General features: G+C 38.6%; 2 protein-coding genes and 1 pseudogene across 2 annotated transcripts; all 3 read left to right on the top strand.

The window, feature by feature from the left end:
* Positions 1-2373: 2373 nt before the first annotated feature.
* LOC110901558 lies at positions 2374-3597 on the top strand. The gene has a single exon (XM_022148377.1). It carries the CDS (start codon positions 2374-2376, stop codon positions 3595-3597), a length of 1224 nt encoding a protein of 407 aa, XP_022004069.1.
* Positions 3598-13239: 9642 nt separating this feature from the next.
* On the top strand, positions 13240-16906 carry LOC110899096 (serine/threonine protein phosphatase 2A 57 kDa regulatory subunit B' kappa isoform). The gene is made up of 3 exons (XM_022145973.2): positions 13240-14881; positions 15968-16294; positions 16463-16906. The coding sequence occupies exons 1-3, from the start codon at positions 13769-13771 to the stop codon at positions 16550-16552; spliced, it is 1530 nt and encodes a 509-aa protein (XP_022001665.1). The 5' UTR covers positions 13240-13768; the 3' UTR covers positions 16553-16906.
* Positions 16907-19353: 2447 nt separating this feature from the next.
* Positions 19354-22273, top strand: LOC118485376 (annotated as a pseudogene).
* Positions 22274-22884: the final 611 nt, after the last annotated feature.

The raw sequence follows: 22884 nt of genomic DNA, 5'->3' as shown, positions 1-22884 counted from the left end.
CTCTCAACAGCGGAGACACACCAGAGACCCAGCAGATTGTCTAAACATATGGCGCCGAGACCACGAAAGCGTGGAAGATTTTATCACAAGATATAACAAGGAATGTCTGGAGATTGGAGACGTAGGCGAGAAGATGATGCGCGCGCACTTCATGAGGGCAGTCAAGTGTGATGATCTAATCAAGCGCGTGAAAGGAAGAGACGGAGGACCCAAAGATTGGGAAACCTTCATTGAGGCCGCCAAAACAATAGCGCAGACAGACAAACAGTTGACCGGTGACGACCACCGTCAACGCGCACATAACTCTAATGAACGACATGGCAGAAAAGGCAGAGGCCAGTCATGGAAGACTTCCAGTCACAGAGAAAGAAGCCCACCAAGAGAAGATGCGCGACACACAATCAATCAGAAAGCCCACCGAAAAGAAGTAAAGAGAGAAAACAGAGAGAAAACAGAGAGAAGCAGTGGACGCCATTGACAAAGACCCCTTCAAAGGTCTTGGCCACTGAAAATCACCAATTCAAACCATCCCTGCAGATGCGCAACAAAAGGGGTCAAGATCCCAATCTCTACTGTGAATTCCATAAAGACACGGGTCACCTAACCGATGACTGTTTTAGCCTGAAGCAAGAAATTGAAAGAGCCCTGAGAGATGGAAAGCTCACTCACCTGGTCAAAGGCGGAAAGCGCGACTACCGCCAAATCCAAAGAAGAGATGAAGGGCCAAATAACAAAAAACTCAGGAAGTTGGAAACCCACATGGTGCAGGGAGGTCCATGAAGACCAAGGAAAAATTACAACAAGCGCACGCAGGATAATTCATGGCGCGAGAAGCAAGTTATTTTCCCAGTTGTTAGAGGAGGCCCGAGGGAAAAACGACCAATAATTATTCCAGGAGTGATTGGTCACTACCAGACATACTACATTTTCATCGATCCGGGGAGCACCGCGGATATCATATATGAACAATGCTTCAATCAATTTGATCAGGAGGACAAGGCGCGCTTGGAGCCAGTTAACTACCCATTAACTGGTTTCTGCAACGAGGCCGTCTTTCCCCTGGGACAGATATCATTCCCGGTGTTACTTTCGGATGGAAGAAATTCAAGAATAGAAGAAGTCACGTTCATGGTGCTACCCGAAAACTCAAGACACGACATCCTCCTAGGAAGAGAATCCCAAGGAAACTTCAGTATGATTTGCTCTGCACCACATTCAGCCGTTGGATTCCCAACAGAAACAGGCATCGCACTGATATACGCAAGCAAGGAAGTCTTAGCAACAGATGAAATGAGGCCTGCAAAAGCAAGTAAACCAGCGCCACGTGCAGAGGCAGAAAAATGGGTGTTGAACAGCGCTCACCCAGAACAAACAGTTACCCTAGGACCGGCAATGTCCGACTTAACACGCGCAGCGCTCAAGAAGTTGTTACATGAGAACATGGGCGTGTTTGCCTGGACACCAGCTGACATGGTTGGTGTTCCACGGCACATTGCAGAGCACCGTTTAAACGTCTTAGAGGACGCAAAGCCAGTGGTACACGCCAAGCGCCACCTAGGCGATATAAAGCATGACGCCATGAAAAAGCAAGTACTGGAATTACTGAATGCAGGCATCATCAGAGAAGTCAGATACCAAACATAGGTAGCAAGCCCAGTGATGGTAAAGAAACCAAACGGCAGCTGGAGAATGTGCGTCGACTACAAAGATCTAAACAAGGCATGTCCGCGCGACTGCTACGCCTTACCAGACATAGACGAAAAAATCGATTCTCTGGCAACATTCAGGTGGAAATGTTTTCTTGATTGCTACAAGGGGTATCACCAGGTTCAAATGGCTGTCCAAGATGAGGATAAAACCGCATTCCGCACACCGACAGGGCTGTACTGTTACACCAAGATGCCTTTCGGCTTAAAGAATGCGGGCGCGGCCTAACAAAGATTGATGAACGAAACGTTCAGCGACGCCATCGGCAAGTACATAGAAGTGTATATGGACGATCTGGTGATTATGAGCAAAGAAGAAGGCACGATGCTGGCTAACATCCAAAAGACTTTCAACACGCTACGCAGCATGAGTATCAAGCTGAACCCAGCAAAGTGCTCATTCGGAATGGAAGAATGAAAGTTCTTAGGTTTCATCGTCACAAAAGATGGTTTTAAGGTGAATCCAGAAAAAGTCCAAGCCATAGAAAGGATGCCTTCTCCGTCAAACATCAAAGACATGAAAAAATTAGCAGGGCGACTAGCCGCGCTCAATCGTTTCCTAGCTAATCATGCTGCAAAATCCTTCCCGTTCATCAAAACCTTGCGCAATTGTATGAAGAAAAGCTAGTTTCAGTGGACTCCAGAAGCAGAGAGCGCGTTCCGCGAGATGAAAGATTGTCTCATCAAACTGCCAACATTAACCGCACCAAACAAAGGAGAACCTTTGGTACTCTACCTATCAGCTTCCGATAGGGCAGTCGGAGCAGTCTTACTTGTCGATCGTCAAGGTACTCAGACACCAGTCTACTATGTGTCACGAACCTTGACCGACCCAGAAACCCGGTATGCCATCATGGAAAAGCTAGTCCTTGCACTGATTCATGCTTCAAGGCGGCTGCGCAGATACTTTGCCAATCACGTCATCCATGTGCTAACAAACTACAACATCGGCAACATCCTTGCAAGGCCAGAAATATCAGGAAGGCTAGCCAAATGGGCGATAGAACTGGGAGGTCACAATGTGGTTTTCAGACCACGACCATCAATCAAAGGCCAAGTCTTGGCAGATTTTATGACAGAAGTTCCAGATGACAAAGATAGAGAATGTAAAGCAATGGAAAAAGCTGAGAAAAAGCAAACAGAGGAGCCATGGTTGTTATACACCGACGGCGCGTCTAACGAAGACGGAGCAGGCGCAGGGCTAAGGCTGGTAAGCCCCGACAAACATGAATTCACGTACGCCATACGCCTATATTTTAAAAGCACAAACAACGAAGCCGAGTATGAAGCTTTCCTGGCAGGCTTACGATTGGCGGTCAAAATGGGGGTCCGACACATCGAAGCGCATGTGGACTCCATGCTAGTAGCGGGGCAAATCAACGGCCAATACGAAGCCAAGGGGGATGTAATGGCACTCTATCTCAGCCAAGCAAAAACGTTGCTACAAACCTTCTACTCCTACAAGGTGCACCACATAAACAGAAGCGAGAACAAGCCAGCAGACGCGCTGAGTAAACTCGCATCAACAAGTTTCCAACACCTAGCAAAGGATGTGCGCATAGAAGTTTTGAGCAACCCATCCGTTCCACTCAGAGAAGTAAGCGTCATCCAAACAGGGACAACTTCTTGGATGACCCCAATAATCATGTACCTTCAGTCTGGGATTCTCCCGGAAAACAAGGCGGAGGCAAGAAAAAATCAGTACAAGGCCGAGCACTACCAGATGGCCGATGGAATTTTATACAGGAAGTCATACCTAGGACCGTTGCTAAGATGCGTAGATGCCGAAGACACAAACTACTTAATCCGGGAAGTTCATGAAAGAATTTGTGGTATCCATGTCGGGCCTCGAATGGTGGTGGCAAAAGTGATGAACGCCGGGTACTACTAGCCCGGGATGCATTTAGATGCTGTGAAAGAGTTGAGGAAGTGCAGTGGATGCCAGAGACATGCGCCCAAGACCATGCGCCCCAAAAATGAACTAGTAACAGTCACAACCGCATGGCCCTTTCAACAATGGGGCATAGACATGGTAGGTCCTTTCCCAGAAGCACCAGGGGCGGTCAAATTCATAATAGTCGCAGTCGACTATTTCACCAAGTGGGTAGAGGCGAAAGCACTTGCATCAACCACATCAACATTCGTCAAACGATTCATATGGGAACAAATCATATGCCGTTTTGGCCTACCTCTCAGAATCATCACCGATAACGGAACTAACTTCGCAGCAGACGACCTCGAACGATGGTTCAAAGAACTACACATCGAACACACCTTCTCTTCGGTTGCGCACCCGCAAGGGAACGGTCAAGTAGAGGCAGTCAATAAAAGTATGTTGATGGTATCAAAGCAAGGTTAGGCGAGAAAAGAAGAGGCTGGGTAGACGAACTGCCCAGCATATTGTGGGCCCATAGGACAATGCCGAAGACAAGCAACGGTGAGACACCGTTCAGCTTAGTCTACGGGTCTGAAGCAGTCATTCCAGCAGAAATCGGGCTGCCATCCCCACGAATGCTCTCAATGAACTTAATCAACAATGAAGAAGAAAGGAGGATCGATCTGGACCTCCTAGAAGAACGGAGAGAGATGGCAGCAATCAATGAGGCCAAGTACAAAACGAAGCTGGAGAAATATTACAACTCCAGAGTCTGAGTCTGCACTTTCAATCCGGGAGATTACGTCCTAAGAGACAATGAAGCTTCCAACGCAGAAAAGCCCGGAAAACTGGCCCCCAAGTGGGAAGGCCCATATATCATCGATGCAGTACTCGGCAAGGGAGCTTACAAATTGCGCACCATCAACAACAAGGAGGTTCCGCGAACCTGGAACGCTCAGCAACTTAGAAAGTGCTACATGTAAAACAATTATGTAATCGCAAAGGCCGAATCGCCAACACATTTACTATAATACAAGAAGTGTTTGGCTACTTTTACTTCATGCAAATTTCTTGTCACAACTGCATTTATTACTTTTGGCGTACACGAAAACATCAAATGGCTCGACCATAGGAAACGTTGTAGACCTCCAAGGCTCGTCACAACCAAGTGCACAGCCGGGTCGGAAACACAACCAAAGCCTACAAAACGCCAAAACAAAACTTCGTGCCCACATAAACACGAAAATATCGATAGCAAGGTAACTAAACATTGTAATGCTACCAAGGCTGAACACAGCTGAGCTCACACAATAACCTGCAACTCGATCACTTCGTAGTCACAAATCAACGTACACGTAAAAACGACAGACTAAAACGTTGTATTAACACAACATCACCTGTCAGCGCCATCATTCATTCGTGACACCTAATCAAAGTAATTCCACATGCACATATTACGACGATAGCAAAATTCACATAAACTAAAAGACAACGTTAAAATATCCACCGACAAACGTGTTCAAATACCCGCACGCATAACAGGTAAACAAAAAATAAAACTGTCTAAACAAGCAACCAACAGGGGAAAGACACGTCAGAGGAGAGAGAATATGTCACCTCTTTTTTCGGGAGCATGGGTTACATGGCCTGACGACGTGACAGAAAGTAACTGAAAAGGCGCCTGTTCATCTCCGACAAGATAGGGACATCCGACAGTCACATCAGCACCTTTTCCAAGACGCCAAAACTTCCAGCAGAAGGAAACAATAAGTGCCATGCGTGATGCGCCATGCGTCTATTTGGCTCAACTTTTTTAAGTTGCCAAAACCCATGCGCCATGCGTCCATTTGGCCCAACTTTTTCAAGTCGCCAAAACCCATGCGCCATGCGTCCATTTGGCTCAACTTTTCCCAACTTGCCAAAACCCATGCGTCGTGCGTCCATTTGGCTCAACTTTTTTAAGTTGCCAAAACCCATGCGCCATGCGTCCATTTGGCTCAACTTTTTTACGTTGCCAAAACCCATGCGCCATGCATCCATTTGGCCCAACTTTTTCAAGTCGCCAAAACCCATGTGCCGTGCGTCCATTTGGCTAAACTTTTTCCAACTTGCCAAAACCCATGCGCCGTGCGTCCATTTGGCTCAACTTTTTCAAATTGCCAAAACCCATGCGCCGTGCGTCCATTTGGCTCGAATTTTTCCAAATGACCAGAACCCATACAACCCACCATAAAAAACCACTACTCTCATAAGTCCAGAATCCCTCCTAGACGATCAACTCAACTAGAAGGCACACTGGACTGGGGGGACTTGAAGAGGTATGGTCCCAATTCCCTGCCTACATGGCAGGGACCACACCACTTTTGAGCATACAAGGCGTCCACATCAGCGAAGCAATCCAGAAGCTTCTAGAAACTTCTGGAAGATCTACAGGTGGCGCCAAAGATGCTCTATCCGACATAAAGGACAACACGTGTCACCACTCGCAGAACGCCACATAGGCCTGCGACAAATCTGGGAGCAGAGCTGACAACACCGGTACGAGGTCTGCAGCGTGGGCAAATGTAAGAACGCCACGTGTACCACTACACCTGCCGTGACAGAGCAGACCAAGAGGATATTCCCCTTGGTTGGACAGCTGGCACGCGCCCACAGCTGGCACAGCTGCTCCTTCCTTCTTCACCCTCCGACTATAAATAGGACCCTTCATCATTCAGGTTCGGGATCTTTGACACTCCATACTCACTCTAAACACACACTGTCTATTTCTCTCAGAACAGTACTTATTCTCACGCCGGAGCCTGGTTAAGAGGGAAATCCCCTTTCTCCCCCTCTTAACGAGACTGACGGTGGTTACTGTTTTGCAGGTTTCGAGCCGTTATCACGAGTAAAGAAAGAGGTTGAACCCATAAAAGAAATAACCCCATCGGTTAACCTTGGTGTTAATCGGTGTTTCATCATTAGTCAAGTTTAAAGGGTCATGCATAGTAATATTATGGCTCCGAAATCTATGGACGTAGTTTTTAAAAGACTTAGTTTTGCTATTCAAAAAGAAGTAGCGGTGCAACTTATTACCCGTTTACCATCTATCTCAATGTAAATTCATATCATTAAGTTATAAGTATTTGCTCGTGTATTGTATTTGCTATGTGCTAAGCTATGCCTTTTAAGGTTGTGGTTCATGTTTGTTGAGTTTAATATTCCTTCTATTGATTTGTTCTACCTATTGTTTATATTTGTTAGTGGTGTGTATTCAAAAGGTTGTGGTTCATGTTTGTTGAGTTTGATATTCCTTTTATTGGTTTATTCTGCCTATTGTTTATATTTGTTAGTGGTGTGTATTAAAAAATCAGTTAACTTTATTGTTTGGATATAAATAAGTGGTTGATCAGCTCAAAGTTCAAACCAAACGTAAGAAATTGTATTTATAACCACGAGATATGAATTTAATATACCAATTACCAAGTGTTGTATGCACATGAAGATACAATCATGTACGATATTGTTTGTTTAAATTGATGACTATTAGAACAACAAAACGCAAATAAATATATAATTTTTTATATTTGGATTCAATAACTAACGTTAAATCAAAGATAATAGATCCATCATGAATGCTCTTACCAGTTTTCTCCATAATCATGTGTTTGAAAAAGTAAGCTCATACGATTATCATACAAAACATATAATAAAAAAAACAGAACATAATTATATTATGCATATTAGTTAAAACAATATATAAATATAACTATATATATATGAAATGAACTATTGATATAAAAAAATTAACAAAAAACTAATTTTAACTGTATCAAAATGTTGATGTTGGATAAAACTTTGTCATTTAATCTTTCTAAGTGGTGAAAATCTAGTGTTGAGAAAAATAAATGTATTATGTGAAAATGAAATTGAGTATGGAATAAGATGAACGAAGTAATATAATGGACAAAGAAATTAAATGAATCATTACTATTACATGATCTTCTTTGGTTATCAAGTGAGAATGAAATAAATTATTACCTTGTGTTGTTTGGTTAGCAAGAAAAGACGAAGGAATAAAATGGGCGGTGGGTGGCGGCGGCGGCGGAGGGTGGCAACAATGATGGTTGGTGGCGAATGGTGGCAGGTGGTGGCGGTGGAGGTGGCTTTGGCGAATGGTAGCGGCGGTGGCATTGGTGAGTGGTAGTGGTGATGGGTGGCGGTGGTCGACAGTGGCGGCGGCGACAACGGGCGGTGGCGGCAACGCCCGGTGGTGGTGATGAAGATGATAGAGGGAATGGAATAAAAAAAACAAGGGTGTGGATTGAATGAATTTGAAGTTTTTACATATCAATGGTGATTCCATTAACTTGACCAACCAAGCATGTTTTTTTCATTCTCTCATAATAATCCATTCTATTATGCCTCTCATTCTACATATCAACCGTACAAAGTTTATGAATTTTCAGTTAGAAATATACATTTATAGTCCTGAGATGTTGGTCCAGTAGAGACGCAGATTCGTTCCCGCTTAAGCCATTTTCGAGGGACATCTTTGTGAAGGGATGAATCAGGGCTTTAATCCCGGGTTCGAACCTGACGGGAGGCGAGGGTTTATGGATTCCATCTGGTTCTCGCACATCAGAGGGGCATGGTCTCATGAGAATCGAGGAGTCGTCCTTGAAAATAGCCCCAAATAAAATGGGTTTACACGTGAGATTTTTTTCCCTCTAAAAAAAAGAGAAAAATGCAATTTGTGTCCCTGTGGTATGTCCCAAACATCAACCTGAGCCCCTAAATTAAATTTTTGGTTTTTTGAGCCCCTGACCTTATGAATTCATAACACTTTGAGTCCATGCCGTCAGTTTAACTGTTTGAGGCAGTGGTAAGACTGTCTTTTGACATATATTAATAACACTTTGCGTCCCTATGGTATGAGTGAAATATCAACCTGAGCCCCTAAATTCATTTTTTGCTTTTTTCTTAAGAAATCTAATAATTCAAATTAACTCTTTTATTTTTAAATAAATGCAATATAATAATTAAATGTATACTATATATATCAAATTATTAAAGCCTAAATTCTCTTTTATTTTTAAATAAATGCAATCTAATAATTAATTCTTTTTAAACAAATGCAATATAATAATTAAATGTATACTATATATAACAAATTAGCAAATTATTAAAGCCTAAATTCTTTTTTATTTTTAAATAAATGCAATCTAATAAATGCAATATAATAATTAAATATATACTATATATAACAAATTATTAAAGCCTAAATTCTCTTTTATTTTTAAATAAATGCAATCTAATAAATGCAATATAATAATTAAATGTATACTATATATAACAAATTATTAAAGCCTAAACTGTATATTAAATGTAAACTTTTAATACATACAATACAGAGACAAAACGTCATACCAACTTCATAGACTTGACGGAACTTACAGACTCGATAACAAAAGACCGTAACATGCAATACAAAGACAAAACGTCAAAGATCCACAAGCAATTGTGGATCTTTACTGAGGGTGCACTTCGGAATGTAGCAGATATGAATGAATATAACCTCAGTGTAGGTAATTACATATCTGCCACTGGGGGTATATTCATTCATATGAATGAATATAACCCAAGTGGTAGATATGTAATTAGCGAGCTTTGGAATTTCAAGGAAAATCGAAGAGCTACACTGGGGTTATATTCATTCATATCAATAACTTCCTTATCTGCACCGCACCATCTTCTAGGAGGTTGTCAAGTGTTCTCGCCTTCGTAGTTGGTGTTTTGCGTATCTTTACATCCGCAGCCTTTCTGTACAACAAAACACATTCAAATGAGGAACATATTCAATCCGAAACTGACCCGATCAGTTCTTAATATGAGGAACCCAAATCATCGAATCAAACCAAAAATCAATATGATGAACACACAAGAATCAAAACCAAAACACATTGAAAACCACTGATCCGATCAGTTCTTAATATGAGGAACCCAAATCATGGAATCAAACCAAAAATCAATATGATGAACCCACAAGAATCAAAACCAAAACACATTGAAAACCTCTGTTTTGATACCCTAAACCCTAAACCCTAAACCCACAAGAATCAAAACCAAAACACATTCAAAACCTCTGTTTTGATGCATTTTGAACAATATACTCAGTTGATACATCAAACCCAAAATCAACCCTCTGTTTTTTCAAAATAAACCCAAAATCATCGAATGGAACCCAAAATCAACCCTCTGGTTTTTTCAAAATCAACCCAAAATCATCGAATGGAACCCAAAATCATCGAATGGAACCCAAAATCAATCCTCTGTTTTTTTTCAAAATCAACCCTCTGTTTTTTCAAAATCAACCCAAAATCATCGAGTGGAACCCAAAATCATCGAATGGAACCCAAAATCAACCCTCTGTTTTTTTTTTTTCAAAATAAACCCAAAATCATCGAATGGAACCCAAAATCAACCCAAAGTCATCGAATGGAACCCAAAATCAAACCCAGAATCAACCCTCTGTTTTTTCACAATATAAACACATTCAAATCATCGTGAAGATGAACCTGTCCTGTTCAATGATGAAGATGTCCGATGAAGATGATGAAGATGATCTGTTGATCTGTTCGATGAAGATGATGATGATCTTGGGAGTTTGGAGAGATATTGGGAGTTGGGAGAGCTGTTGATGATGATAATGAAACTGATTGTCTGCTATTAAGTGTAGATATTAAGGGTGGTGGATATTATGGACTTTTCACAACTGTCAAACGGTAAAACTGACGGAACACTGACGGCAGGGACTCATACTGTTATGAATTTATAAAGTCAGGGGCTCAAAAAACCAAAAATTTAATTTAGGAGCTCAGGTTGATGTTTGGAACATACCACAGGGACGCAAATTGCATTTTTCTCTAAAAAAAGAGTAAACTTCTGTTTTGCTCCCTGTGGTTTGGTCACTTTAACGGTTTTGCCCCAAACCTTTAAAAATAGCCATTTTACTCCCTGATGTTTTGGTTTTGTTGCCAGTTTGCTCCCCGCGGGGAGCAAAATGGAAACACAAACAATTTGGATGGAGTTAGAGGCGGGGAGCAAACTGGCAAAAAAACCGAAATATTAGGGAGAAAATGGCTATTTTTAAAGGTTTGAAGCAAAATCGTTAAAGTGACCAAACCACAGAGAGCAAAACGGAAGTTTCCTCAATATACATTATATATTATATAATACTCTAATTTATAACATTTGTATGCATTGATACTTGTACTTTTGGCTTTCTTTATGGTACAGTTGTTTTTCTTGAAACCATGGGTTGAGTTGTTGATATGTACGTTTTTCTCTCCCTCTCTTAAAAAGCGAGACTGTCATTCTTTCTCTCTCTCTCAACATCTGATTCTCTCTCTAAAAATCTCCACTATGGTTGCGCCATTGTTGCCGGTTTTATAAGCACCGATGTGTTGGCCTTCGGCCGGTGGTGATAAAGTAGTGTGGTGGCGGTCATTGGGGTGCATCCTCCTTTTGCCGCCATCTCCGCCATTGTTTATGTTGGTGGTGGTTGGTGTTTTTGGGCGTTTTGGTGTTTTCTGTGTTGCCGGCTCACTTGGTTGCATATTTGTGAGCTTTCTCTTAGACCAAATTTTGGTTACATCTTGCACACTACTTAAATGTTATGTAAACTTTTGAATCTTAATATGAATATGATATGTTCAGACTTGATTTGGATGTTGTCTTTTATCAACTTGATATTATAAACCATGTATCAATCAATTTAAACTTTTTATTAGAATGATTTGGTTGCATATTGCATATAGACCAGCTCATGTATTGGCTTTTGATTCTTTACAAGGATATCATATGTATTGAGGATGAATTACTTTAACAGATCACACTTCAAGTATCCTGCATATATACCCATTACAGCTAGCTTTCAAAAGTTTCAGATGTTTAATGAGAATTTAATATCCTGCTATATTAATGGGCGTATATTATATATGAATTTTTGTGCTACTCACGAGTTCCTCATCACTGTTGAAGAAGGTTCCATTAGAGGATTCAGCTCACATGTTGCACATTACTTGGCCTTGAATGGTTTACTTGATGGAAACCTCAAGGTATATGCCTAAATTCTATTTTAAACTATATAAAACATATTAGACAAAGTGATTTATTATTGTGGATTGTTTATCTTTAATTTCAATGGAGAGCTATGACATTACCTGATCGATGTATCGAACATGGAGATCAAACATACCAGATTGAGGAGGCTGGTAACGCCCAAAACATATTACCGATTTTGTGATACTCTTGATTGTGTTCTTCGGGTCCAAAACTGATTTTAAAGGTCGATGATAGTGGGCGTACGCTCATCTGAGATCTGATTCGGTTATTTATGATATTCTGGGTTAGATTCGTTGTTGTTGATGGTAGTGAATGATGATGGTCTTTTCTTAGAGCCGGTATGTTTTATTCTTTCTCAGCATCGGTGATGTTCATTTTGGTAACATTGTTGCGCTTTTGTTTTTTCTTGGTGGTTGTAAATGATGGTGGTTGCTTTTTTTTGTGTTTTTGTAATTTTGTGTTTCACCATTGAGATATGACCATTGTTTCTTAGTGCCGGAGATGTTTTGTGAATGGTTGTCAATAATGGTGATGGTGGGTGTAAAACCTTAAAATTTCTTTTGGAGGTGGTTTCTGTTTAGATTATTAACGTTTGAGTTTTGTGTTGGGTTGGGTTGCATTTAGCGAAAATATGGAGGTCTAGAAAGTGTTATTGGCGGCTGAAATATTTTTACACAAATTAGGGTTTGTTTCAGCTCTTAAAATTTGGGTGTGGGCTTAACAGATCTGCATTGGACTTACATTGATGATGAACAATTGAACATGGTGATGAACAATTGAACATGGTGATGAAGGAAAGAAACTTAGATGTATAATTGTGAATGGTATCGATATTCAATAACAAGATATTATAACAAAATAAAATGAACTCTGGTTATTAGAGTTGAGAGGAGAGATACAAGACATGGTTTTGGTATTAGAGAAATTAGTTTAGGAAAAGTGTGGTGGTTTTTGATATTAGAGTATATGCTTTGATTGTGTTTTTGCTATAGGCTGCATCAAATTAAGTTAACACTACAATTGGTATACAAGCATGAGACATCAATAAATTGTTATCAATTTAGGAATATGACGGTTTACCAAGTTCAGTCCTGTCGATGAGCGCGGGTATCGCTTTTGGACAATCATTGGTGTTTAAGAAAGCGTGTTCCCGCTGAGACACTATCTTATGTAATTAACTCAATGGATGCGACTCAATGGCAATCGATTGAATATAAATATAAATATAGCCCCCATCGCATCACGGCGGATTGCGTTTCTAGTTTATACGAATCCCTATCATTTCTATTTATATGTATCGATTGCAAGTTCTCTCTTTTTGTTATGCCTTTATAGAATCTCGAGTCATCTTAAGCACTTTAAATTACTTGTATTTCTTTAGATCTCCCAATTCTTCTTTGTCTGCAATGTGATCTTCTCGTTATGTCCTAAACAACCTCTAAAAAGTAAAAAAGTGAAAAAAAATTGCAACTTTTTTGGCTTTAAGTGCCTTCAAATTTTGTATTTTTATCAAAAAGATCCACAATATTTTATTTTATCCCTCCAACTTTACCATTTTGAAAGAACAATTATCCTTTTCAATAATCTAATCGACACAGAACATGTGTTTCTGCAAGACATGTTTTTTCTTTTTTTGGTTTTTCCATAACATGTTTTTTTAATGTAAATTCCATTGTGTCCAGATCTTCTGATTTGAAACACCTTTCTTGAATTTCACAATTAAAATCCCAAATTTTGCTTTGTTACATTTATAGGGTTCATAAAATTCTCATATTTTTTCAAATTTTCACACTGTTTGGGTTAAAGAATTCATCAGGGTTCATATCAGTTTCATCTTTTTTTTTTTTTTCAATTTTTCATCCTGTTTTCAGTTAAAGAATCCATTAGGGTTCATAAAAATCACCTCTTTTTCCAATCTTTCATGCTGTTTGAGTGTTTTCAGTTAAAGAATTCATAAGGGTTGATAAAAAATTCTCCTTTTTTCAATCTTTCATGCTGTTTTCAGTTAAAGAATTCATTAGGGTTCATAAAAAATATCATCTTTTTTCAATCTTTCACGCTATTTTCACTTAATCTCCCAATGTTGAAGCAGATTCTCAACAAGCTCCCCAAAAAACCCATAAAGTCTGAATCTTTAGAAGACCCTTCAATCACAAAACCAAACCCACCAAAAAGATCATCATCTGCAGTGTTCCCATCAAGCATATTAACAGGAATTGAACCACTTATACCCTTCAAAGATGCCCCAATTTCCGAACAGATGTCATTGTTCATCAGTAAGTTAAGCCTCTGCTGTATGGTATTTGATTTCAATGATCCTAGTAAAAACCCAGAGGAAAAAGAGCTCAAAAGGTTAACATTACTCGAATTACTCGACTTTATCACATCCGGGCAGGCTCCGAAATTCTCGGAGCCTGCAATCTTCGCATTATGTAAGATGTGTTCTGTTAATCTGTATAGAATCTTCCCGCCAAATTATCGAAACAATCGATGTTCGAGAGGTAAAAACAAAGGAGAGAAACAAGAAAATGAAGTCGACGAGCCCTCATTTGATCCCGCGTGGCCACATTTGCGAATCGTATACGATGTATTACTTGAATATGTTGCATCTTCTTCGGTTGAGCCAAAGGTTGCTAAAAAGTATATAAACCATTCGTTTATTTTACAACTGCTTGACCTTTTTGAATCTGAAGATCCTCGGGAACGCGGGTGTTTAAAGGCGATAATGCATAGAATTTACGGCAAGTTTATGGTGCACCGACCGTTTATTCGGAAAAGTATAAGTAATGTGTTTTATAGGTTTGTTTTCGAAAGCGAACGGCACAATGGGATAGCGGAGTTGTTAGAGATTTTCGGCAGTGTGATCACGGGTTTTTCGTTGCCGTTGAAGGAAGAACACAGGATCTTTCTATGGAGGGTTTTGATCCCGTTGCATAAACCGAAGTGTTTAGGGGTTTATTTTCAGCAGTTGTGTTATTGTGTATCGCAGTTTATTGAAAAGGATCCGAAGTTAGCTAGCATGGTGATTCGGGGGTTGTTGAAGTATTGGCCGATTACTAATAGTCAGAAAGAAGTGATGTTTTTGGGGGAGATTGAAGAGATTCTCGAAGCGATTAGCATGGTCGAGTTTCAGAGAATTATGGTTCCTTTGTTTTGGCGGATTGGCTGCTGCATTACTAGTTCGCATTTTCAGGTATGAACAACGATTCGGTACCTAACTGCAAACGGGTCGATTTGGGTTGTGTTGTAAATTTGGTCAAACGGGATGGGTTGAAACATTTAGCTAAAAAGGAAACTGGTCAAACATGCATAACGTTTCGTTAAAGTTATTAATAATATAGTAATTTTAAGAGTATGTTATTTAAGCGTTGTCTGTAACTTTATCTTGAGGCCTTTTTTTTATTTTTTATTTTTTTTCTTTGTGTCGGGGGTCTCTCTGGAAGCGGCCTCTCTATCCCTATGGATGGAGGTAAGGTTTGCCTACATCTCACCCTCCCCAGACCCTACAAGTAGCTTTGCTATTTGTGGGATTTACTGGGCATGATTGATTGACTATGGATAAAAGGTGTTTGTGGGTCGGTTTTATCTGACCCATTTTGACCTGCATCAACATTTCTTTTGACTTAACGTGAACCTGTTTTGACCCGTTACAAATCAGCGATTGCCGTCATGTTCACTGTTTTGTGCTATGGCCATAATGTAAAGGGGTTGTTCAACGATTTTCTTTTTATTTTTATTTCTGCGAAAACTATGGTTAGTTTGAAACGAAAAGTCAAGTCCAATGAGTATGCAAAATCATGTTCACTGTTTTGTGCTATAGACTAGTTTATTATTACAAATAAGCTAAGTAGTATATGGTTAAACACATACCTTTACGGTTTCAAATAGATGTGACAAGACAACGTGCTGGTTGCCGGGTCTGGGTCAAAACGGATCACTTTAGGGTGGTTGAAATGGGCCTGGTTAGGTTGGATTGACCCATAAACACTTTTTTATCCATTTAAAAATTAAAATAATTATACATGTTTTAAACAAAACAATTTAGGAGGTTGCTTTGATTAAAAATAGATTTTAGGCGACTTTGATTCTTTGAATTACGTTTGACCTGTTCCCTTTTTATCTAAATTTTGTGATTCGACCCGTTTTAGATAAATAAATAAAAACCCCAAAAATCAACCAATTAATAAGTAAACTCGTTGAAATCGCACCTCTAGTCCCCTAGCTTCCAACGCATCCTCTACTTTTGTTGACAAAACTTGACGAATTATTACGGTTTCAGGTGGCAGAAAAGGCGTTGCTTTTATGGAACAACGACCAAATCTACAATCTAATCGGACACAATCGAGAAGTGATCTTACCCATCATTTTTCCAGCACTGGAAATGAACATGCAAAATCATTGGAACCAATCAGTCCTAAACTTAACACACAGTGTGAGAAACGTGATGACAGAGATGGATAACATGTTGTTTCTGGCCTGCTTTGCGCGTTTCTTGGAGGAGCGGGAAAAAGAGAGTTTTGAAACAGAGAAAAGGAAGGAAGCGTGGGCTCGCCTCGAGAATGCTGCAAGTCTTCAGCCAGTATCATGGAATACTACGGCGGTTCTGGTAATGATGCCACCCCTAAGTTAATTTTTTCTGATTCATTGTTGTAGTGAGTTTATATGATGGAAAATGTTAACACGGTTACTCGTGGATTATTATTAAGATTAAAGTAATGCCGTTTTGTCCATTATTCTTTCGTCACGACACGCGCTTTCTTTTTACCGTGTTAAGATCAAGGGTCGACGTGATTCAACCTACGAAACCAGGAAAAACGAAGCAACTGATCAGATGACGGGTTTAGAAAGTTTGATATCTAGTTAACGATTATAATCGTGTATACTAGTATGTGGTGTACGGTTATTTGTATACCTTCACTTGACGAAGGTGCGTAAGGATTTATTCAAAGGTACAAAGGAAGGCTTGTTTCTAGTGTTGAGCCATGTTGGAAAAGTGACTTCAACTTCCTCCCAAGTTGAAGATTACGTGCTCTTTCACGCGAGCTTTCTCAACGGGAAGATGAGGAAGACCCGTGACAAGGGGTGTCCAAGAGAACAACAGTTGTGACGCCATTCGTTAAAGAAATCGTGTTGGACCGGAAGGTATAGAGATGTGGTGTGCTGAACTATATATTGGATCTATATGTGAAAGACAATTTATTAGAAACATTGCTAATGACATGATTTTATAGGGTCACACGTTGAGCAATTACACATTTACACTAACTAAAGTTTAAATGTGATTTTAGCGTGAACAAACTGATTAACATTATGTGGCTTAAGGACAAGATCAAGAGATGCCTTGAAGATTGTATGGCTATATATGACGTCATGAACTCAGATCATCCATTATCGTTTTACAATTTTTCAGTTAACGTCACTACTATGTCATAAAGTACCTGTCACCTTATCACTTTTTTCACTAACCCTCTTTATAGTTTTCAGTTTTCACTATCAACTACCCATTAAAATAATACTAATTTTAAATAAGTAAAAAAAGAAAATTATTTGGTTGATTGAAAAGGCATGGCCTACCATCCCAACCCCTATCTTCCTCACGCCACCCCCTCCCACGGTGTTTAAGTCCCCATCACCCCCATTCACAATCAGTGGCGGATCTAGACCAAAATTTAGGGGTAACGTTCAATTTTTTTTTTACCGTACATCATGCAATATAAACGAAACATTAATAGAAACACGATAATAAATAAATTTAAACACATACATAATAGATTTCTCCTCTTCGGTTTTTGAAAGCTTGAAATTGAGTCGTTACATATCTTCTTTTACTTTATCAAAAGTTTCTCTTTTGACCATACATATTAGATCATTGTTCAGATACTCCTCACCCATTTGATTGCGTAAATCCATCTTGATAAACTGAATTTTAGTAAAACATCTTTCAATGGTTACGGTTGCAACCGGTAAAACCAATGCTACCTTCAATGTTCGATAAACCAAAGGAAAAGTATTATGTTTTCCGGTTTCCACTATTACACGAGCAAGGTCATACAATCCATTCAACTTTGCAAATGTATCATCTTCTTTTAAAGTGTGATAAAAGATCGTAATCAATCATTCAATTGCACATAAAGTTATAAACCTTAATCAGTTACACAAACCCTAATCAATTTACACATAAACCCTGAAGGGAATGAGCATTGAATAATTGTATTATGTTGTGGGGTTGGACTTTTAATTAGTTTGGGATTTTAATTAAACTTTCAGATAATAAGGGTGTTGTGCTATCGACAGTGACGGAACCAAAACTTTTTAATAAAGAGTTGAAATATTTTACATTCTCAAGCGTATGTTGGTTAGTTTTAACTAACACTCTATGTCTTACATACATGAGAACGTTTTTATCAAGATATCAATGATATATTTATGTGATTAAAATTCTTTATTATAAAAGGACCGTAAAACTATATAATGATAATAAATTAAAAAAAGACAAATCAAACAAAAAATTAAAATCTTTTGTATTAGGTTAAATAAATTATTAAGTAATATGCAAATAAATGTAAACATAAAGAAATATTTTTTTTCTATGATAAAGGAACCGTAAAACTATAGAATGATAATAAATTAAAAAAAGAAAAAATCAAACATAAAAAATTAAAAATTTTTATATTAGGTTACATAAATTATTAAATAATAGGAAGAAGTATTTTTTTTACTATGACTGAAATTTAATCAGTGAAATTTACTTCTTTTACCCTTCACATTAAAAACTTAAATAAAAGATTTCATTTTCAGGTTTAAAAGTAGGGCTATTAACTTTTACAAAAGGCCCACTTCATCATATTAGGTTAGGCCTTTTTTTTCGTTTCTTCTTCTTCTTACCATTTATAGAGCCATTGCCGCTGCAACATTGCCGGTGCAGGCGTCTACCGAACAGGCTCCATTTATTCAAACTTCAGTCTGATTCCGCCGATGACTAGATAGGAGGGGTAGCACAATATATTTTTAGGGGTAGCGAAATACGAAAAACATCCAAAATATAATTTTTCTTACACTTCGAGCGAAAAGTTGAGGGGTAGCGGGGGCTACCCCTGCTTCAAAGGCAGATCCGCCCCTGTTCACAATGCCACATCACCTGGACATTATACCATAGTGCACAGTCTTAAGTGGGGAGCATGTAACAACTTATCAAGCTTAGAGCATCGATGATGACCCTAAAAAATATGTGACTATGTGAGTATGAGAGTATGTTTAGTTATATTATAAGGAATGTTGTTAGTGTTTTTGAGTGGTTACGAGTGGAGATGAGAGAAAATATATATGGAAAAAGAATCTGGAGAGAGAAAACCTTATCAACTTTTTAATATTTTTGAAATGGCTGTTAGAGGAGGAGGGAGAAAAAGTAATGATAAATGTATAAAAATATTATTTAATTAAAAAGAAGAGAGAAAAAGTAGTTATTTTTAGTGCAAATACATAGATATAGATAAAGAATTCATTGACGACTTCTATGTTTGGAATTTTGAGAGGTAGGTTATTGAAAATAAGGTTAAGGGTGTACAGGATGGAAGCGGTAAACGAGCACGGATGGTCTTATAGGTAACGAATAAAATATGTGAATGCTTTATGTATTGCATTATTACATAACATACAGATGGATTATGGAACAAGAATGGGCCAGACAAATACAAATCCACGTCAAAACCGCACTCTGACCTCCCCTTCCCTTTTTCATTCATCAATTCTCCCCAATTTCCATTTCTAGAGAGAGAAACATACCTTCTTTAGAGAAAGAAAGTCGTTATTATTCGATCTTCTTCTTCGCAACCAAAAATTTAGGCCTTCTCGCTGTTCGATCGATTGCAAGCTTCTCGTTACTTCATCATCCTTCATCATGTAAGATTAGATACTTCTGGATTAACAAAATCTATTATATGATTTATATCGTTCGTTCCTTATATGATTTATATATTGATCTAGTTTGTATGCGTTTGATTGTTTCTGGTTCGTGTGTTGCGTTGAGGTCTGATTGTTCGTAATTTAGGTTGTAATTGTGATCGTTAGATAACGAATTCGATTTTTCGTGAATTTTGTGTGCATCTATATTAAGAATTGGAATCGGAATCTGTAAATATTGATATATATGTAAGTGTATTTGTTGTGCAAATTTATTGTTTCTTGAGTATGCACATGCTTGTTTTTCACTTTTAAGAAATCAATTAGGTAATCTGTTACTCCACAAAAATTGAGGATTTAGTGTTGTGGATATTGAATTTGTTCCTGTTAATCAGCGTGCCTCTTATCATAATCATAAGAAGTAGCCTCTGGTAAATTATAGTTTCTCAATTGGCGAAGTTTTGTGTATGATGTGGTGAATGAGCAATTAGGAACGAGGATCATAGTCTCTGAACAGTTTATGAATATTCATATATACCGATTTCTTCTGGAGTGAATACGCCATTTCTTTTGTGTTTTAAACTCTTTGATTTTTAGACATGTGCACATAATTGCTTCTATTTAAAAAGTAGTCGTAACATGTGTATTACTATTGAATTCTACTGCTCGTTAAACTATGACCGTCACTTTTTGGCCTGCTAGACTTGCTACCAACTAAGTCATATTTTAATATGACATGCATCTGTGAAATGCTGATGAGCGATAATTCATTTTACACTATGTGTCAAAGAAGGTTATTCAAGTAGTAAGGTGTGAATGCATCTAAATAGGTAGAGAATTATGTGGATTTTGGTCTTCAGTTGGGATCTAGTGGAGAATATCAGGTAATGTGCTCAATTGTATATGAGTTTCTTTTGGCTGGTATAGTCATATATGTTATGAATTAGGCAATCTAGCGAATGAAGCATCATGCAACCGCTTTATCCTGCATCTTTCTTAATACTTAAAATTAGGCAATCTAGCGAATGAAGCATCATGCAACCGCTTTATCCTGCATCTTTCTTAATACTTAAAGATGCCGATGACTTGGTGTCAAGATACCTTAGAGCTATTTCGTTATGTTAATGTGACATTACCACATATTAAATTGTTGTAACATACGCTGAGCCTGTGTTTCATGATTTTTTTTTCTCTTTTGTTTGATACACGAGAAGTCATTTGTGAGCTAAGAGAATGAAGGCAAGGTCATCATCGTTGAATCCATACGCTACTTCATACATCCCACTCTCTAGAAGAGGAGCAACCGACGAAAGCAAAACCTATGATCACGGGAATGCTACACTAAACCAGTCACCAAGATATTCCGAGAATCACGATACCGTGCCCGAGAGTCCCCATAGCTTGAAACTCAAGAACCATTCCGGTTTCGGTTCTTACGGTTCCTCATCACATACCGCAGAGTTAGCCGGAAAACAGGCTCTGGGATATCGATCATGACATGAATTTGGCGTATCTTCAGATGGTTTTTCCCGGTGTTTCTGATGAGTCTCTTTCTAGTGTCTATACTGCATGCAACGGTGATATTGAAGCTGCAGTTGAAATGCTGAGTCAACTTGAGGTAAGAGCTAATGTCACGCACACACACACATAGGTCTGTAAACGAACACGAACATATAATCGAACACATTTTCTTTTGTTCATGATCGTTTATTAAGTAAACGGGCATGTTCGCGTTCGTTCGTTTAAAACGTAAACGAACATAAAGAAACAAACTTAAACGAACACAGTTTAACAAACAATAAACAACACAAATGAACATAATTGAAGAAACCTAAATGAACATAATTTACTAAATATAAACGAACATAAATAATTTTTATGTAAATTAGTGATTAATACGATAAATTCCATTGAAAACCCCATTTTTATTACTAGAAAGCCCAATTACCAATTAGTTATATTTATATACTTTTAACTAGTTATGTATTTTAATTGAAACCGAACATAAACAAATTGAACAAACATAACTGAACGAACAAAACGTGTGTTCATGTTCGCTCGTTCAATTAGATGAACAAAAAGCGGTGTTCATGTTCATTCGTTTATTAAATAAACGAACATAAACGAACTTCCCGCCGAACAAGTTCACGAACAGTTCATGAACGTTCGGTTCGTTTACAGGCCTACACACACACAGGCCCTACAATGTATTTTTGTGCTCCTTTTGGTAACTGGATTAACTGCAATTTTGCAGCTGCATAGCGGTGATTTCACAGAGAATCTTCCGGATTCTCTAGATATCGGTGATGTATCAGAAGCGGATCATCTAGTGAAGGCGGATCTCAAAAACTGAAGAAGGTGGTTGTTGCTGAAGGCAGTTGGTGGAACCACACACCGTCTCCGAAGTAAAAACCTACAAATGTTATACTTTCTATGGCGTTAACCGTTTCTGTGTATATTTCTGGTGAATTTTGGGAAAAACTCTCGGTTATACAAGTAGAGAAATATAGAGTTGCTTTGATTGTTTGTATAGATTGTGAGATTGTTGCTTGTGTTGGAAATTGTTTTTTGGCAATGTGGTGGGTCGGTAAGGAAAGTTCTTAGTAATGCAAGTAAACTGTGCCGTTTTCGTTAAAATTGAAGTCGGTTTCTCATACGAATATAGTTGTGTATGCATGATTGAAAACTGTAGTCTTGTGCAGAAGTTTATGTGAAGTATGTTTGGAGTAGTGTGGTTATTGAATTGGTAGCATTTCTTTTGTGTGAAACAATTCACAGTCGGGATTATTACCAGCTCCAATACTCCATATGGTTTTGTAGACCTGTTGTAGTATTGGAATATTGTATTACAACTGGCGCGCATTCTCATGCATGTCCGTAATAAGCCAATAGGGTTGGAAAGTTGGTGGTGGTTTTGTGAAGGGTCGCCACACGAGTCTGACCGAGTGTTGGGTCTGATCAGTATGGGTGTTCAGCATGCGTGCCATATGTACGCGCGACTGGCAGCTATGTATTGGGTCAGACACTTGGTCCTTGGGGTGTGTTTGTGATATGGTGTGGGCAGTGTGGACCTGGGCGAATGAGTCCTTGGGAGCGACAGGCAACCTATGGTTAAGCGGGTGTATAATATTTGATATTCGCATACAACTAGATTTAGGTGTAATTTTAGATATGTAGAACTAGTGTGTGATGTTCTAAAAAATAAATATAAAAAACTAAAGTCATGACAAAACATTTACGTAACATAAAAACCCTAATAAATTAAAATAATAGATATGTGAAGTACTACTATATGAG

Source organism: Helianthus annuus, chromosome 13 (assembly GCF_002127325.2).
Source record: "Helianthus annuus cultivar XRQ/B chromosome 13, HanXRQr2.0-SUNRISE, whole genome shotgun sequence".
Classification (NCBI taxonomy): domain Eukaryota; kingdom Viridiplantae; phylum Streptophyta; class Magnoliopsida; order Asterales; family Asteraceae; genus Helianthus; species Helianthus annuus.
Note: the sequence above shows the minus strand (reverse complement) of the source record. Positions and strands in the feature narration are given on the sequence as shown.